At 31.7% G+C, this 19,281-nt stretch overlaps 2 protein-coding genes and 1 long non-coding RNA gene across 15 annotated transcripts; 2 read left to right on the top strand and 1 right to left on the bottom strand.

Annotated features, from left to right (window-relative positions):
• The first annotated feature begins 4,797 nt into the window (after window positions 1-4,797).
• Window positions 4,798-6,523, top strand: LOC123195998 (vascular-related unknown protein 1-like). 5 transcript variants are annotated; one of them, XM_044609879.1, is made up of 4 exons: window positions 4,798-5,317; window positions 5,424-5,482; window positions 5,615-5,695; window positions 6,427-6,523. In XM_044609879.1, exons 1-4 carry the CDS (start codon window positions 4,859-4,861, stop codon window positions 6,437-6,439), a joined length of 612 nt encoding a protein of 203 aa, XP_044465814.1. In that variant the 5' UTR covers window positions 4,798-4,858; the 3' UTR covers window positions 6,440-6,523. The 5 variants fall into 5 exon arrangements, 4 of the variants coding, with proteins under 4 accessions (XP_044465814.1, XP_044465816.1, XP_044465815.1 ...); XM_044609881.1 differs by having other exon boundaries at window positions 4,811-5,317; window positions 5,424-5,495; window positions 5,611-5,695; window positions 6,427-6,513; XR_006497556.1 differs by having other exon boundaries at window positions 4,815-5,317; window positions 5,424-5,495; window positions 6,427-6,512.
• Window positions 6,524-10,873: 4,350 nt separating this feature from the next.
• Window positions 10,874-19,043, top strand: LOC123195999 (syntaxin-132-like). 7 transcript variants are annotated; one of them, XR_006497558.1, is made up of 15 exons: window positions 10,874-11,029; window positions 11,665-11,778; window positions 11,901-11,957; window positions 12,824-12,872; window positions 13,168-13,256; window positions 13,354-13,427; window positions 13,514-13,556; window positions 13,634-13,694; window positions 13,851-13,876; window positions 13,963-14,040; window positions 14,680-14,760; window positions 14,831-14,896; window positions 16,284-16,451; window positions 16,581-16,711; window positions 18,764-19,043. XR_006497558.1 is itself a non-coding variant. In XM_044609885.1 (14 exons), the coding sequence occupies exons 1-13, from the start codon at window positions 11,012-11,014 to the stop codon at window positions 16,443-16,445; spliced, it is 918 nt and encodes a 305-aa protein (XP_044465820.1). In that variant the 5' UTR covers window positions 10,874-11,011; the 3' UTR covers window positions 16,446-16,451; window positions 16,581-16,877. The 7 variants fall into 7 exon arrangements, 5 of the variants coding, with proteins under 5 accessions (XP_044465820.1, XP_044465821.1, XP_044465819.1 ...); XR_006497557.1 differs by having other exon boundaries at window positions 16,596-16,711; XM_044609885.1 differs by lacking the exon at window positions 18,764-19,043 and having other exon boundaries at window positions 16,581-16,877.
• On the bottom strand, window positions 16,175-18,768 carry LOC123196001. Of its 3 annotated transcripts, none has more exons than XR_006497560.1 (2): window positions 16,922-18,768; window positions 16,175-16,432 (listed from the first exon to the last, which is right to left on the bottom strand). It is a non-coding gene; the product is annotated as an uncharacterized LOC123196001 (long non-coding RNA). The 3 variants fall into 3 exon arrangements; XR_006497562.1 differs by lacking the exon at window positions 16,175-16,432 and adding an exon at window positions 16,457-16,730; XR_006497561.1 differs by lacking the exon at window positions 16,175-16,432 and adding an exon at window positions 16,457-16,735.
• Window positions 19,044-19,281: the final 238 nt, after the last annotated feature.

The following is a 19,281-nucleotide window of genomic DNA, read 5'->3' on the forward strand; positions in this document are numbered from 1 at the left end:
ACCAAGTTCAAACTCAAATAAATTTAGTTTGAATCCAATCCTATTGAAGTATTGGAAACATCTAAAAATGTTGTCAATAGGCGTTGAATCTAAATTCTAATGACTTAAATTTAATGTTGGAGAGACTTCTTCAATGCATTTTTCACAGAAGATTGACGACTTTGGTGGATGATTTATTATGAAATTGATTCTTTTTCCTTTCATTTAGTTGGGTGAGAGAAAATAACATTTCATACCCTGCAAATATCACTTGAGCCTTAATGGAGAAAGGGATTCTTGAGTATGAATTTTTTTCTTTTTCTCACGTTTAATTTGTTTGATGGAGTAATTGCAATCCCTGTACAGTTTCCATGAATATGTATTTTAAGGATATAACATTTTATAGCCCATAATAAATAATATAAATAATTAGTAATAAACTAAAAAAGAAATATTTTTTTTCTGTTCATCGCTATAATTTTGTCTTGCGTGCTATTGGTCATCTAATTTATTCATATTGATGAAATAAAAAAATTCTGATTGCACTAGTCGTTTCTGAAAGAGACTAATCATCTTTCTTCTCTGTTGACCGTTGTGTACAAGTCCTCTCTAAATTGGTCAAAATGTATTAAGAGATTAGAAATCAAATCAATTAGTTGAAGTAATTAGTATATCAAATTTACAAGTCAAGACTCCAAGGATTAGTAAAACAATAGAATTTTCAATCTAAAAGCTTATGTTCAAATTTTTGTTATACTTGTAAAATTTTGACTTGTCTGTGTCTTGTGCTAAGTTTTATTTTTTTGGAACCCTCTGTCTGTGCATGCCACGCGAAGGACCTTCTGTATCTGTTTACAGCCAGTTGGTGTATTGGGTCTGGAATCTGGATTGATTTAAACTTAGCCCAAGTCATCTGACTATGAAATCGTCTCTCATTTTGGGCCGTACTATGGTACTAAGTCTAATCTCAATTGGGCTCTGTTCCAACCTCAAGTTTTTGAATGAAACTCTGTAGAATTACGATTATTTTAGCATGTTCCCCTCTAATATGGAAAACTTTGATTAATTAGTTTGAGACCAATGAATGATGTATTGTAATAAAGCGAAATCTGAATTAATCAGTGCAATACTTGTTGGATGAAGTCGAGCAGGTTTTCATGGTCATAAAAGTAAAAAAAACATTCTTTCAAATGTAACATGGAGAGGTTGAAAAATCGAATAAAAAATATATAAACAAATTATAGGAATTTATTTATATAATCTAAAATAACAATTTATGATTAGACGATATAGTTATTTATTTTCTTTTATTTCAAAATCTATCTATAAAATATTTTTACTTAAATTTGTACTATTTATGTGTATACATAGTAATACCCCTTTGAAAAAACTGGTTATTTGAGTGTCATAGAATCAAATCATAAATGATTTGTCATTGTCAGTCTAATGCGAAGATGATATAATTGTTCTCCATAGCACAGAAGCATGGTAGTTTTTCAATCTTCTGATAGACATATAATTGCTCGAAATGACAAGAATCTAATTGCTTCCAAAAGAGAGTCAATTTTATTTTGCTATGAGAACATTGAAGTCTGCGAGAGTAGATGAGACTAGCAACCTTCTTGTCCTGATAATGGAATCATTTTCAAACTTTGCTTCCCAATGATTCTCTTTTATCCCTCCCACTAACAGCTAATTTACCGATAACCTCTAAGCCTTGAATCAAGATAATAAATAAAGATGACCTGATCAATGAAGGAATAATGTGACAATTAATGAAAACCAACTCAGCAATCACATTGTTCTGATAAACGGATATTCCAAACGAGTGCCGCCAAAACCAAAAAGAGCCTCCGGTACTGCAGGGATAGACAGCCTGTGGGTCTCACGAATAGACAGAGGTGAATAATTTCAGGGAATTGTAAGATAGATTAGTAGGGTCAACGATGCCTAAGATGTAAGGTGGGGTACTACATTGATGAGAGATAGCTCCATGACTCCAGACAAACTACTATTTGGCCACTTTATCAAAACAAGAAATTTGATCAAGAAGAATTTGACATTTACAATGAATGAGAACCAAGGCTACACAGATTCAAGGTTAAATATTTAACCTTCCTTCTTTCCAGTACTCGTCCAGTTGATTTGAAAGGCAAAGATGGAATCATATCAGTTTGTAAAGTATGATTATAAAACCATTCACACAATTCACTTTTTCGTTGCCTTAGCATGTTGAAATGAAAGGATTCACTGATGAGGTGATTGCTTCCGAAAATCAGAGTCATTCAATGATTCATAAGCTGATAAGGAACCTCGTGGTGTTGCTTGTCTACTTCTAGCTCAAGAATTTGAATGATATTCATGCTGGTCCAAATACTAAATGTTTAGATCCTGGACCATCTATCACTCACTTTCATGCATCTCCTCCATGGATTGCTTTTTACCCCCAACTAAAATAGGTGAAATAGTAGTACAAATCTGAGAAAGTAGGGTCACTTAATACAAGTTGTATCAAATCTGGAAAATGACTCGAATGCATTGATGTGCATCGAATACATGAACAATGGTATAGCTTCCTGAAACACGTACACTAGGTTAGGTGATCTAGCAGGCGAAGATTGGGCACCATATGTCTCACATTTAAAGAAACACGAGTTAACCAGGACTTCGGAGGGCGATGCTAAGAAGTGACCAATATGGCCATCGATTGAAGGACAACCAAGGGTTGGGAGTAGCTTTGGGCTCCTGTGCACGACAACACGTGTTGTTGCCAGGAAATACTTTTTCATTATTGGATTATGAGAGACACAATGTAAAGAAAAGAACCAAGAGTCGGTACCTTTTTCTTGAGTGATCAATATTGTATCCCATACTGTTGCACTATTTATCTTATTATCTTAAGCCAGAGAAATAAAAAGAATGTGTTAAATTTCATAAAATCCTCTATAAACATAACTGCAGTGACTTTTCTGCTATGATTTCCAAGAGATTATCATGTTGGACTTTTTGTTCCTCCTAAATTTATTTAATGAAAAAAGTCTGACCTATTATATTAATAAATTAGGGTAAAACAAAGAGGAACATAATAAAACAACATATAAATAACACATAAAATCAAAATACAATAAGAGAGAAAAGAAAACAAAAACGTTGTCTTGATTTTTCAGTACGCATCTATGAAAGATTTTTATTTTCTCTAAATTACATTATTGGATTGCTATGATTTTTAGAATACTAATAGAAGACTCATTGTTCTTTATTCTAAATGGTGGAGATCACGTTTTGTTTCTCAAGTAAGTTGTTATTTATGTTGAGACATGACTGGTTATATTATGCAGTTAAATTTAAACATCCCTTAAAAAATGTCTTTTCTCTTTGATTTACCATTGGATTGCTATCAAATTTTGACAGTACTTTAGACACGTATGGTGCTATAGTTTAGATCGTAAAGATTTGTTTTTTATACCGATAACGGTAGATATAGGCTTACAAGTTTGCTATGATACTTTTTATTTTTCTATAATTGTGTTTTTATTGTATTTTGTTGCTTTGGAAAATTGTGTACTCGTTTATAAACTAAAAACAATATACTATTATTTTAGATATAGTGGATTAGATTATTCCAAAGATATCCCATAATTTTTACTTTTAGAGTATTCTTTTCTATTATATTTATTTTTAATTGTTCAGTGTAATAGAATTTTGTTACCACATAATTTAATAAAAAAGAAGAGTTTGATTTTAGTCTAGTTAGTTTAGTTGCTTTCCTCCCATGTATCCCCGGGTGTTGAAGATCAGCTTTTGCCATGGAAGAAAATGATACAAGCCAGTCATAATTTAAAATTAATGGCTGCGAACTTTCACTAGGTTAGTAGTCCAGTGATTTTCGAATCTCTCAATACTTACGACTGAGTTGGGTACATCTTTTGAGTTCTGGGAGGAGGAAGGGGCTAGCATATTTGTCTAACCAAATTATTGAGAATTCTTTTCTCATCGAGGTTACTCGACTTTTCCGGGCTGCTGGATAGTCCCAAAGAGTAAAACAAAACCCCCAATCAACATGTGAAAATTTCTTGGCAGAGTGAGTCATCAGCTGCAGAAAGTTTATATAAAAAAATGCTAGCTTCGGATTTGGCTGTAAAAGTAAAATCAGTCACTATTGCATTAATGTATTCTGATGAAACCTAACTTGGGATCTCACCTCTGTAAATAGAAAGACGGGAAGGAAATGGAAAATGTTTCACACGCTTCAGTGCCGTACTTAAATCTGATGTGCATGGACATTCTATGCTTTTGAAGACTTTTTGTTCAGCATACATCAACGTTCATTCTACCACGTGATCTGACATCCTTTTGCCAATAGTCAACACTGGTTCACAGAGTTTCGGACAGAATTGCTAAAATAATTGGCCTTGGATTTAGCCTGACAAGTTCTTGGCATCAGTACGATTTGGGTGTGAAAAAGGTCATAAATCACACATGAGCCTCAACAGTTATTCAATCTGACAATAACCCAACAATTTATTAAAAACTATTGTCCAAAGGCTACACTGTTTTGGAAGTTGAATTAACTCAGGCTGAGTCTGTCAGATTTGCTGAACTAGTACAAAGCTTTTAGCTTTTGGTTTAGATAGGCTCATTTATTGTATTTGGTTGGTTGAAAGGGAAGTCCTAACAAAGAAAATGGCTGCCAAAGCTGATTGGAAAAATCATCTGAACCACAAAGGTTAGACCACTTCACCTTTTTATCATTTGTTTTCGTCTGCCACGTTCTCCCCCTCTCTCCATCAGATTTCTTGGTTACTTGTTACATTACAACTGCTGATTTTAACTTCCTTAACTTCCCCTGACCCACTTGGCCACACCAAGATTCTACTTTATGGTTTCCCTTCTCTACATTATAAATCTCTCCTCAGAAAAAGGCTTATCAATTCCCTGTAAAAGCAAATCTATTAATTCTCTTTTTCTTTTTGTTAGATTGATGGAGGAGGACTCTATCATGAATTCACTTTATACGCAGAAGCCAAAAGCTTCTCAAGGAACAACCGCCTCTCCTGAGGCTGAAGAAAGTGGTTGGACTGCTTACTTTGAAGATATCTCTCACAACAATGAAGAACATAGTTATTGCTCTAGTTGTGATAGCTCCTCTTTGCTTTCTGATGCTGCTTCTGGCGTTGCATGGAAACTATCCCACAACAATCATCTTCCAGCTTGTTCTTCAATCAGAGGCTCCCCAAAGATTTCCAACAAGTTAAAGTTCAAGAAAACAAGGGCCAAAGAAATCTGCCGAGATGATTCTTTAGAAGATACTGCTAGTTCTCCTGTGAATGACCCTAACGTCAGATTCATTAATTTATTAACCGTTTCTTTGAATAAATCTTTTTCTTTCTTTTCAATTTTGAGATTAACATTTAATCTTTCTCAATATTGATCATTATCATTAGGTGGGAGACTGGGAACCGACGGATATAAATCCCCAGAAGACTGATCATCATGATCATATGTATGGTTCTCTGGTATGCTTTATTCTTGTTAATAAATCAAAATTTATAATTGGGACTTGATTTGATTGATTTTTGGATTATTCACCAAAGAATTTATATGTAATTCTGACAAATTTGTTGCGGAAAGGAAGTGGCTCAGAAATGCATAGAGAAGAAAGAAGCTTGAACTTCAATGGGAAGGATGATTCCTCAGACTTCAAGTCTTGTTCTTTGTAAGGCATTCTTCCCCCGAGTTTCATTGAAATTATCGTGTATTACTTGAAACAAAACTCATGGTGGAATAACAGCTTTGATTCTTTGAACATTCCTCCACGCAGAATAATGTATACATAAACCTGCACATTTATATTATTTGTCTGCCGTTCTGGCTTCTAGATTTCACAAGTTTTGATGCTCCGTTCGTTTCTTCTATTAATCTGGTATGCACAGCCATTGTTCACCAGTTTTTAGATTGAGTGAATCACAGTTCCCACCCAAGGTTTGACTCAAAAACCTTTCCACCCTTAAATAATATAAATAATATTTTTCACCCAAAACATACGGCTGTTCACAAATATTGACTGATGAAAGGGTAAAAATGTTATTAAATATTTTTCAATCTATGTGATATTAGATTCATCAAAAAATAATTTAAATTTGATTTGATTTATATCTAGTTCATACTTAAATTTAACTCAAAATAAAAATTATAAGATAAAATCAATATCAAAATTTGAATTTAAAACCTTGAAAATCTAAATTAAAAAATTAAATTCAAAATATAAATCTAAATTTAACTTGTAGATCTCACGACCATCTTCTTCAAAAATTTATAAACTCTCATTTATCAATGCGTTTTTGATAATCACGAACATTGTAAATGCAGAAAAAGAAAAGAAGTAAAATTTCGTGTGGCTTCTTCGTATAGAATCACACATTTGATAGTTATATTCTGATTGTGTAGATTATCCAATTGATTGAAGTAAACAAGGAAAATTCAAACTTCTAAGAGAAATGACTCGGCAAAAACGAAAAAGAAACAAAGAAGGAGAGAGAAATGGCGGGGACAAAAAGGAAGAGGGAGTGAGAAAATGGTTGGGAAAAAGGAAGAAGCAACAAAGAAAAGGGAGAGAGAAAATGGTTTGGCAAAGGAAGAAGAAACAAAGAAGAGAGAGAGAGAAAATGGCTGAGAAAAAAGAAGAAAGAGAGAGAAAATTGTAATTTTATATTAAATTAAATTTTAGGGATAATTTAATGTGTTTGAAGTTATGATAAAGCTTTAAACGGTGTGATGGTTTTTTTTTATAATAAAGTGTTATTTACGTAATTTAAGCGTGAAAAAGTGTTTTTAAGCTAAACTTTTATGCGGGTTTTTGACCCAATCGGACCTATAAGCCCGATGCATCGTGTCAAAACCAACGCATTGTCACCTCTAATTTAATCATATGATGAAATATCATCTACGTATCTAAATTCTGTATAAAATATATATATATAATTTTATTATTTTTAATTTTTGAATTAAAATCTGATTTATAATAGTATACATAAAATTACCATTACAACTCTGTGGAACCCAAAATTAATTAATTCTAAAAATGGTAAACTTAAAACACCCTTTAAATTTTTTTAATGGTGAACTGCATAACCCATAAAATTACCATTAAAATTGAATTTAATACATATATGAACGGAATAGGCAAATACAAGCATCCATCAGTTTCAAAAGTCGTGATTGAATCTTTGGTGATGAATGAATGAGCAAATATCTCTTCAATGTATATATAATATATTGAGAGAGACTGAGATAAGATTAAAAGGGTTTCTTCCTAATTTTCAATCGGTGCAAGAATTGAAAGATCGAAAAAATTGGGAATGGGTCAGTTTACAATAACTACAGCTATTTTCTCGGAAGAAGATGAAGTTGTCTGATGCCAATGATGATAATGATGATGATGATGATGATGAAGCTGTCTATACTTGTCAAATTTATCTGAAGTCTAGGAAAAGAGATCAAGAGGAAGAAGAGGTGGGTTTAAATCAAAAGAAGAAATAGGATTGAAGATAGAGAGCTGTATATCCACAAAAAGAGAGTCAAGAGATTCAAGAAATGGGACTCTCACGTCTTATCATCTTCTTCACCATCACTTTAATTTCCAATTTTTTCATTAAAGAAAGAAATGGAGATGATGGTGGGGCATTTTTTCCATATTAATTAATTATTTTAAAAATAAAAATCCAATTTGAAAGATTTATAGTACTATAGAAATATGGTATATTATCTGTATAATTAAGTATATAGATGTTATAATATTATATAATTAAGTAATTTTATATTTAAAATTAAATAACATCGAATTATATGATAATATATTATTTATATATTTAAAATTATATATATAACATTTTTCATTATTTTTTATTAGAATCATATGGATTGAATTAATTTTTTGAGCAGTATTCTGTGTATAAATTTTTAATATATAATTTATGTATATATATAATATGTCATCATATGATTAGATATTATTTTATCTTTAATTCAAAATTATCAAATCACATGATAATATATTATTTATGTACCTAAATTATATATTAAAAGTGTATATATATAGTTTTATTGTTAAAAAAAAAACAATGTTATATATACACTTTTGTTTTACAATTTTTATACATAGATGACCTTATATTTGGGACATTAATTAAAATAGACACGAAAATTTCCTCCTAAACTTTTTTAGGCAAACCTTGAGTGGTTTTACTTTTCTAAACAAATTTAATATTGTTTTCAATAATATCTCTCTGTGCTAATTATGTTAGATTCGATATAGTTTTTGTTCGATAACCTTTCATTCTGGAGCATACTCTATATTTGGTAAGTTATAATTCGAATATTCAAAAATTTATTCAAAAATACATCAATTTTTGATATAATGTAGATCAAAACAAAAAGATAAACATAAGTACGAAGAATAGCTTTGAGTGTGAGCAGGTGCATGTAGATATAAATAAATACGAGCATGCAAAAAGTACAAGTATGTAAAAAGTATGTATATGATACAAAAATATTATAATATAATATAATATAATATATATAAAATATGATATATATATATATATATATATATATATATATATATATATATATATATATATATATATATATATATATATATATATATATATATATATATATATATCTACTTGCATCCGCACACACACGTTCGCACCCGTACACATTTGCCTTCACCCGCACACACTTCGCACTCACCCACTTGCATTCACAAGTATCCACACACACCCACTCGCATCCATCCACACTCACACTAATTCTTCGTATTTATGTTCATATTTTCGTTTCGATTTGAATTATATAAAAAATGATCTGTTTTCGAATAAGTTTTTAAAATTTTAAATCATAACTTACGAAATATAGAGTATGCTATGAAAGGAAAGGTTGTCGTAAAAAAATTGTATCAAATTTAATGTAATTAGTAGAGAAGAATATTATTAAAAATAAAATAAAATTTGTTAAAAAAAGTAAAATCACTCAAACTTAACCTAAAAAAGTTTAAATAAAAATTTTTGTGTCTATTTTAATTAATATCCGTTATATATTCAGACTTCAAAGCTAAAATTCTCCTTGCAAACCCAAATTTCTGAGTGGGCTTTATAGAAAGAAAATCCTCATAAATTACTACAAAATCTCCCAATGGGCCTGCGGCTGTCTTTGTTACCACTGAGAGACTGTAAACATAAAATCTAGAAGAAATTTAATAAAATTTACTGGGGAGTTTTGACCATATAAAATATAAAAATTAACAGAAATTCCAGCTGCTATGATGAAGAAATTATGTAGATCAACATCAACCCACATAATTTTTTCAACTTTTGTTCCATATGCATAATTATTTATTGGTGTAAATACAACTATCTTATGAACGTGCGACCACATGCTTTTGACAACCTCATCATCCATGAAAATAAAAGTAATGAAAAAAAAGCCAAAACGATAATGTTGTTCATTATTACAACAAGTGTAGATTACAATTTTCCAACCAAGGTTTGAGGAAATAGTTTTCCACCCTATCAAATTTTTAAAACTCCAAATTCTGACCCAAACCTGTATGTATTAACGAAAAATACCCTGATATAGTGTTGGATATAAGGTTGGATTCAAGCTGAATCAAACCCCAACATAGGATTATCTAAGTTTGGCTCTAATATAAAATAATTAGTTTACATTCTAACTAAAGCTCATTCGAATTGATCATAGATTTCTTTAAAAGACATTGACAAAATGAATAATATCATTAATGAAATAATAGTATTGCTAGTTAGATAACTAACATTATTGGCAAGATTTATAATATCATTAAAGGGGAATTCAAGTTAAACTTGAATCAAACTATTGAACTAAAATTTCAAATTGAATTTGATTTAAATCAAGCTAAACACCACTTTTCAAATCGAATTAACTTTGTTCAAGTTTAACCCTAACTAGAAAAGTAAATTACCATATAACCCTAAATATGGAACTTTTTGAAATTATCATATTGTCAAATTTGGGTAGATTGCACTTAGAAACGTGTGAGTTGATGATTGGAGTTACCAAATTGCATTAGATGAATATAATCCAACAAGATCACAACTTTTCCAGTGAGATTATAACATTAGAATCACGTTGGAGAATGTGTGATCTTATTGGATCACACTAGATAGATGTTGAAAAGAAAAATGTAGTTTATACCCTTTTTTATTTACATCTTTTTCAAGAATAATTAGTAAAGATATTCAAAATTATTTGGTAATTAAATTGAATCAATTTTTAAATCAAAAATCGAACATAAAAATAGGTTTTTTAAAAATCAATTTGGATATTAGCTAAAAAATATAGAAAAATTAGTGTTTAGTAATTATTTATTTTTTTCAAAATCGATTAATCAAACCCAACTAGTTTTAATAAAATTAAATAAGACATTAATAAAGTAATAAATCTATTTAAAAAAATTGAAAAATAATAATAATTATTAATTTTTATTGATTTAAAACCAGCTAATCTTTAAACTAATTCAATTTTGGTTTATAATTTTCTTTTAATAAAAAAATTAATTCGGTTCAGTTTGAAATATTATGAAACCAATTTCGTTGATTGATTTTGAGTAGTTAGATTTCGAAAGGGTTAAAGTTTAGAATTTGATAGTTGAAACTTGTTTTGCTAATAGGGGGTGGGAAAAAGCAATGCGATATGTATACAGTTTTATTATATAATTCGAATATATAAGAAATGTATTATTATGTGATTAGATATTATTTTATTTTTAATTTAAAATTATTTAATTATATAATAATATATTATTTATATATTTAAATTATATACTAAATACAAAAATGATGCTTTTGTGCAACGTCTTTGTTGATGGTATTTGATTAATACAATCAATTAAAACGCCGGCCGAACATAGTAATTAAACAACTGTTAACATTTAACAACACAAACCTCCATTTAGGACTGACTGGCGTCTCTCTTTTTCAGTGATTTGACCAACATGAACGACTTGCTTACGGTAATTTTCTTTGATTATCTGTTCTGGGAATTCTTGATTTTTAGCTGTAAATAGTGGCTTGTCTATCAGTCGGGGTTATGGAACCGTATTTTAATTTGTCTTTTCGCTTTGTTTGTTTCTGTTAGTTTTTTACTTCGGTTTGATGATGGATTTGTTTACTTAATTTGAATTTTGGGGTTGGGAACTGTGCGATTATGCATACTTGAAGTAATTGTTTCAAGCTTCTCGTGTGTTTGTGATATTTCTTCTTATCCTTTTGTTGCTGAGGAAACAGAGAAAAAAAAAAAAGAAGAATTGCAAGTAGCGTTTGTTTTGGTTTCTTAAAGATTGAAAATTCATCGAAATAGTGAGCAATAGTTTTTGTTAGTATGCTTTGTTGCCTGGAGATATTTCAGTTTCTTTTCATACAGCTTTTCTTACATCGTTATGAAGGCTTTAGACTGAATACTTTTTTTTTTTCCCACTTGAGTAGGTTTATGAATTGAATTAGGTTGGAGTTATTTACTTGTTTATTTTTAAGTTTCTTCTCACTGTCTGGTGATCGCTTTAGCATTGCCCATATTCATCAAATATGATTGGAGTTCCTTTTATTTATCTAACAGAGTGTTTCTTTATATATTTTTGCTATTTGTTAGGACTCGTTTGTGAGCGATGCCAAAGGCCAGCCTTCCAGAGATAATGACATCGAAATGGGAATGCGAGATCCGAGGAGTAATTCTGATTTGGGAATGGAGGCTTTCAATAAGCAGGTGCTTTGTAGTCATGTTTTTTCGTCACATGAAGATTTCTATCTTTGATAAATTGCCTTTTCTTTTCTTTGGGTTTCCTAATCTCTAATTATATTTTTCTGATTCTGCTGTTTGTAATTTAGATACAAGAGGTTGAAAAACAGGTTGACAAGCTCTCTGGCCTACTTAGGAAACTGAAGGTGTGTATGATGCTTATCCAAGTATTTGTTTATCTGCACTGAGTTGGTTATGAGAGATATTTTTGAAAAAAGATGTATGATGGATTTAAGACAATTTTGGCTTTGATGATAGTGTTTATAATATAGCTTTACGGAAAACCTTTTATCTTCCATGCCATCCCATCATCCCCATGTCTTGACAAAATGTGTCTACAACATATAATTTATCATGCTCTACTTGATTTAACTTATTTATTTATAATGATTCTATATATTACTTGACCTGGAGTATTTTAGCTAAAAGAGGGAATGAACCAAGACAAGGAATAATTAAGGTGATATTTAGTTAGTATCTTGAAGTTTCTGTTCAGCTGCCTGATGTCTACTGTTTAAAATTGACGAGGAAAGAATAAAAGTTTGAAACAGTTGCTAACAAAGATTGAAATTCTTAATCATCCTCCACTCATTGAGTATCAAACTAGATTTGAAATGTTAATAGGATTTGGTAAGGATGGACTTATGTAGTCTTAGCGCCCATTCATTGAGCAGACGAAATTTTTGTTTCTGGTCTAGATGGTTCAGGCTCCGACTGGTTCTAGGTTTAAAATAGGTTCTTATTTTGTTGAAGATTTTATATTGTAATGTCTTATAATCATCATTCTATTTTATTAATGCTGTATCTGAGAGGCTGTATTATTGGCTTAGCTGATAAAGAAAACCAAGTTTAAAGGGTGCACATCTGTGATTCTGGTGCTAAAACTCTAAATTTCTTCTCACTGGACTGTTGCACAAAGTAGAACACTGTGATACATAATTTTATTTCTGCCTTAATCTCGTGTCAAGAACTTTTATTGATGATTGGCATAATTTACTTTAACATGTTACAGGATGCAAATGAGGAGTCAAAGTCCGTAACCAAAGCATCTGCAATGAAAGGTAGTTTATTATATACATGCTTTATCACACACAAATAGAATTTCGCTGCTGTGTTCAATTACAGATTCACCATGAGTGAGTTGCAAGCCTCAATGCGCGCTATACTTGCTTTGCTAGGTGATTGATGGTGTTGCTTTAGTGTTTATCTAGTTACGCAGATGAAACAAGATTTGAATCATGGGCCAAATTAATCTGAGAGTTTTTTTTTTTGTATATACAGGCAAATCTCTCTGAGCTTGCTATTCACATCTAACTTTCAGTTGTGATTTCTCTTTTTTATCAAATGTAATTACAGCTATCAAGAAGCGTATGGAGAAAGATATTGATGAAGTGGGAAAGATTGCGCGAAATGTCAAAGCAAAAATAGAAGCAATAAATAGAGAGGTAACACTTGATCCTGTTTCTTTATCTTCCATCATGTCTCCTGCCAATAGCTAGGCTTTTAAAGTTTATGTGCTAATTCCCTGTTATTCATCATTAGAATTTAGCTAATCGGCAGAAACCTGGGTGTGAAAAGGGAACAAGTGTTGACAGATCGAGGATGAATGTCACGAAGTGCGTCATGGAGTAATTTTTATATTCTACTTATGTCTTATTCACTGTAGGAAGTTGGTGGTATTAACTATTTGTCTGAATTGCAGTGCCTTGACCAAGAAGTTCAAGGAAGTACTGACAGAGTTTCAGGTAGATAAAAATATTACACTAGCCATTTTCTTTACTGAGTTTCTTCTTTTTCTTATTATTTTGCTATAATGTGTCAGACACTAAGACAAAGGATCCAAGATGAGTATCGTGAGGTTGTGGAGAGAAGGGTCATTACAGGTTTGAAGACTTGGCTTACAAAATAAGAGAAGTAGAAATGTTTAGTAGTTTCTATGTACAAATATATATATATATATTGGCATTATGGTACTTATCTTTTCTAAATGATGGAATTTCTATTCATTGTGCTTGTGTTTGATATTTATGATTGAACAGTAACGGGATCCAGACCGGATGAAGAGGTCAGCCTGAATCCTATAACTATAATTTCAGCTCTAGTGGTTATGGATGTTATCATAACTGGAAAAAGTTTTAATTTTTGTTTTAGACAATTGACAACCTGATCGAAACTGGAAATAGTGAGCAAATCTTCCAAAAGGCAATTCAAGAGCAAGGGCGAGGACAGGTATACCCCTTTAATATTTTAATTAATTGTTCTCCATAAATTTCTTGAATACTGCAAATTGTCACTCAAGAGTGGTGCAATTTGGATCAGTTACAGAATTCTTGTGTTCACTGTTATTTGCTTATATCCTAAGTTGTGGACTTAGAATTTGTATGCAAGAGTTTCTTAAATGGCAAATTCTTTTTTCTTTTGAAATGGATACTGCTTCATGCTAAAATTACTGGTATTAGATCAATCACATTAAATGTTTTTAATTTAATATTTCAAAATATGATTTTCATCCATGTTATTGGGGGAAGGTTGATGCTTAATAATGGTTGAAGCATTTGGTAGGAGTAACTTTGAATTTCGAAGCTTGGTACAACATCAGTTTAAATAACAGGTCATACAAGTGCAGTAATAGAAACAAAAATGTAATAAACCTATGAAATTGTCTTATTAGACAAGTAGATATCTTTATCTCCTGGGTGGCATCATATGAGATGATGGGCTCTCATCTTCACAATAGAAGCATCTTACAAACTCAAAGTTCATCACGTGCACAGTTCCAACTTTGTGCCTCTGCTTCATTTTTGTCAGGAATGCACAATCTTCTATTTGAAGTCTTTCTCTACTAATATGTCCTGAGCGTGGTTGCAGGTTCTGAATACCTTGGAAGAAATTCAGGAGAGACATGACGCTGTCAAAGAAATTGAGAAAAAGCTTCTTGACTTGCACCAGGTGCTTCTGCACGTGGACTAAACTTTGACTATCCTACTAACTTGTCTAACCTAATCATGTTATTTTCCAGGTTTACCTTGATATGGCAGTACTCGTTGAGGCTCAAGGAGAGATTTTAGACAACATTGAGAGCCAGGTTTGATTTTACTCTCAGATCCATTTTTTGTGGATATGAATGTATGTGCATCTGTTTGCATTGTGCTTGGTTGCATGTGTTAACTGAAATTTGGTTCAGGTTGCAAATGCAGTCAGTAGCGTCCAATCAGGAACAACTGCACTTCAAAATGCAAAGATACTTCAGAAGAATTCTCGAAAATGGATGTGCATTGCCATTATAATTCTCCTGATTATAGTAGCTGTTATAGTCGTTGGTGTCCTAAAACCTTGGAAGAGTGGCAAAGCTTGAATGCCCCCTTCTTTTACTTGACTCTATGATACTAGTAATTAGTGTTTAGGGTCTTACCAGTGTGCCAAAATCTATGTTTTCTCTTCCATGTGATTTTTTTTTTTTTCTCTCTTAAATTTTAATTTTATTTTCGTTTTCAGAGTGATATTTGTGTTTCTTGGTGATGGTGTGATTTAATCAAGGGTTTTGGGACACATACTTAGTTACCCACTTTAATGAAAAGTTTCTGCTGAAGCTTTTTATATGACTTGCTAAACTCATTGATAATGCAAGCTTAGCTGCCTTTATGTCCTTGCCGTTTATCTTGAAAAAGAAGAAAATATATAAATAAATAAAACAAAACAAAAGTTGAATGCTCCATGGGAATTCAGATTGTCTTCCATTTGTTCTTCAATTCTTGTCGATCTTGTCTTCTAGCCCTTAGCATTACTTGAAAGTAGGGTTCAGGAGAACCCAAAAATAAAATTACAAAGCTGTGTCATGGTTATATTTATCATCATATCTATGGTTAAACGGGTACAAACAGTCTTTAACACCAAGTAATAGAATATTCAAACTGTCTTAATTCGTTATGGATCTTCGGATGTAATGACTTCCAAAAGGGTGGGTTGTAGATTCCTTTAAGAGATTATTTGCCATTAGCTCTATTTCATTCCACTTTATTTAGAAAAATAGCCTGAAACGTTTGTCTTATGATTCCTTTGGATTTGAAGTCATTTAGTCTTTTTTTTTTTTGGCTAAGCAAGTCATTTAGTCTTTGTAGAAGCAAAATCCTGCTTAATGATTTCTTGGGAATAGCATTATTTGTTTGGGCAATAGTCTCCAAGAGGCCAAGCCTTTTGTTTGAGAGCCTCTACTATTTTGGGCTGTGGCGTCTTTGTTTCCTGATAATGAAGTGCATTCCTTTGCATCATTCCATCTGCCTACTCTTTACTCTTCAAGCACTTACATTTTACATTTGTGATCTTTTTGTGTGACCACTTCATTATTGCTTTGAAAAGAAGCACCTTATGCATACCTCTCTGATGTATTGTAAAATGCTTTACGAAAAGCACCACCAGTGCTTCACACATAAGCAATGTTAATCGACTCATCACTAATGATCCCTTTGTTACAGGTGACAAATGCAGTAGACCATGTTAACATGGGCACAGATGCTCTTCGTGTAGCAAAGAGCATGCAGAAGAAGTCAAGAAAATGCATGATGATTGCCATTATCTTGCTCCTGGTTATTGCGATTATCATCGTACTCTCCATTTTGAAACCCTGGAAGAAATAAACACAAGTAAATTCAAATTCTCAATGCCAATCTTCTGTTATATTAAAATTTAGTACAGAGTGCTTTTTGTTTTTCCCATAAAATTATTTGTTTTTTGTATTATATCATTTGAAATACAATTACAAAAAATGCCAGATTCCATGATTGCAGGACAAGCTCCATTCATCATAATTTTATTTATGAAACAACCATATGTTTTATTATTGATTGCAAGCAAACATAGCAGACATTGTAAGTAACGTGTTGAAGGGCTGCAAACTCTTGAGGTGAGTCCTGAATTTTTCTCTACACTGTAAGTTATGTAAATTGTCATAAAAACAGTGAAATTGAAAGAAAGGTAGCATAGCAAGAAGTAGATAAAGGTTGAAAAAAGTTAGAATCCCTGTGACAAGCTTCTCTATTAAATTTTAGTAGAATTGAAGACTTCATCCATAGACATTCTATAAGGTTGAAAAAGTCATGCTTTTGTTACATACCAGCGTAAATCACCTCCAGTTGACTGTAACTCCACCTGCTAGTGTCATCTCAATTCGACTGTTACTCCACTACCTGCAAATTATACTCAACACAACAAACACAATCCAAACACAGCAGAGAAATAACCAGAATAGTTTAGTGGATATTCAATTGATTTTATTTATCACTGCAGAACTTTTTATAATTGCTTCTACTACAATAGCCCGAACAAACTGTAGGAATAGGCTGTAATGGACTTAAGGGTAACTTCTGGCGTTTTGATGAGCTGGTGCTCCCCTGTACTCAACTTAACACAGAAAATCTCTGTATCTTTTTCACCCCCAGTCCCTCGCTTAAATCCTCTACTCATTGCCTCTCTTTTCTTCTTTAAATGCCCTGTTGCCACGTTGCTCCAAAACTGTTACAGCCCTCAACTCATTTCCCGTGCCCCGTGTTGCTTACTTTCCTTTCTCCTCACATTCACCTTGAGGGCCTTAACAGTTTTACACTATTACCCACATGATACTACATTATTATTGCACCCTCGGCATCCTGTGCCACTTATCTACACATATCAACTGAAGATTTAATATATTAAAGCACTATGCTTCTAGAAATATTATTGCTAGCACCCCTATTACACTTTTCCTACACACAAGTACACCATCATGTGCCACATTTCAATCCAAGAATTCAATTTGCAAAAGCAGAAATAAGAGTATGTTTTAGAAAAAACACACTATTCATGTTCATATCAATATCATGTTTTCCGCAAAAAATACATTTACCTTAAATAAATGTGCATTTTGAAACTTAGATTATCAATCCTCATTTTTACAATATGCACTTGAAGAATGACATGCCACACATGACCAATTAGCTTGCAGCATTGTTCTTCTAGAACAACTCCTTTCTTCTGCTAATGAGTAGCTTGTTACATTGTAAAGCAAAATTTTACACCTAAAACAGCTACCTTAAGTCTATATAATTCTAAAATTTTATAAACTCACAGGAAACTTGAGAAGCAATGTAGGGAGGAAACATCATTTTGCCGGTTGCTTACATATCTAGCTCATGCATCTAGGTATTTGGTAAAGTTACAAGCCAATTTGATTGAAGAAAGGACTTCATATTGTGCAGGTTCCAGAGTGTAAAAATCCATGTTAAGAAAAATTACCTACACTATACACAAAAACACCTGGAAATGGCCACCATAAATCTCTAAGGTAGGGAGAAAATGAATATTAGTGCACATCAAGTGTTTTGACAAAAAATTCGCAAGTGATTTCTGCAGCATCATTGGAAGGCATTTAAACTAACTTGTCAATTGTAAGAATTTATATTATGTCCCTCACCTCTCACTCAGCCCAAAAAAATATTTCTTTTTCTCTAATTTAGTCACCTTGGTTCTGCGGAAATTAAATAGGCACTAAGAGATCCTCTCATCAACCATGTCATGTAAGTTTATAGTTAATAGATAGTTTCCTGGAATGCACAATTAGATTAAAAAGAGAAACACTTGATTGTACTTCAGCAGGAAGTGAGTGCAAACACCTTACAGAAGAAGCTTCTAACTATTTCAGGCAACACTATCCAACTCATCTTCTTTCCTACTATGTGACGAAATGATCTAGATATTCATACTTACAAAAGGGTTGTTGAAGAACAACTTGTAAGGTGATATACAATTCCAGCATTCACAAATTTTATCACATAAGCGTCAGTAATTCCACAACAAACTGAAAATGAAACCTTTTGTAAGAATTAACAGAAATAGATGCAAAACATACCTGAAAATGATATTGTTTGAAAGCCATCGTGGGTGTGATGTAACTTTGAATCATCGCGCCTTCTATCTTCAGGTACTCCGATCAGATCCACCTTTTCTCTGCCATCTATTCTGGATTGCGACTTGCGAGTTCAGATTTGTGTTGAGAGAGGAATAGACATGTGTTAATTAAACGCAGCGTTTAACTTTTGTCATTGTCAAAGCGCGCCGTGTGGGCCGACTAATTATGGGCTTACACGAACCCACACACAGCCACGTTTTCTTTTATGATTATGCTGACTGTAACCGAACTCAGTGTAGACATTACAAATTTTGTATCATACCGTATATTAAAAATTAAATTTTTTATATTATATATAATATTATATTTTAAAATATATTTTTTAAAAAATAAAAAATAATATTATATGTATCTATTTTAAATATACAAATATTTATATATTTATCCGTGTTATCACTTGGTTAGATATTATTTTATCTTTAATTTAAAATTATTTAATTAGATAATGACACATATAAATATATACATATTTATATATCCAAAATATATACACTTAATTTTATTAAATAAAATAAAAAAGATATCAATAA

This window comes from Mangifera indica, chromosome 14 (genome assembly GCF_011075055.1).
Source record: "Mangifera indica cultivar Alphonso chromosome 14, CATAS_Mindica_2.1, whole genome shotgun sequence".
In the NCBI taxonomy this organism is placed as follows: domain Eukaryota; kingdom Viridiplantae; phylum Streptophyta; class Magnoliopsida; order Sapindales; family Anacardiaceae; genus Mangifera; species Mangifera indica.

Bases quoted from the DNA above. Each gene is read 5' to 3' on its own strand.
- LOC123195998 (XM_044609879.1), top strand. From the start codon at position 4,859: ATGGTTTCCCTTCTCTACATTATAAATCTCTCCTCAGAAAAAGGCTTA. The intron at 5,318-5,423 runs GTCAGATTCATT...CATTATCATTAG, and splicing joins CTCCTGTGAATGACCCTAAC to GTGGGAGACTGGGAACCGAC. The intron at 5,483-5,614 runs GTATGGTTCTCT...GCGGAAAGGAAG, and splicing joins ACTGATCATCATGATCATAT to TGGCTCAGAAATGCATAGAG.
- LOC123195999 (XM_044609883.1), top strand. The intron at 13,428-13,513 runs GTGCGTCATGGA...TCTGAATTGCAG, and splicing joins TCGAGGATGAATGTCACGAA to TGCCTTGACCAAGAAGTTCA. The intron at 13,695-13,850 runs GTTTGAAGACTT...ATGATTGAACAG, and splicing joins GGAGAGAAGGGTCATTACAG to TAACGGGATCCAGACCGGAT.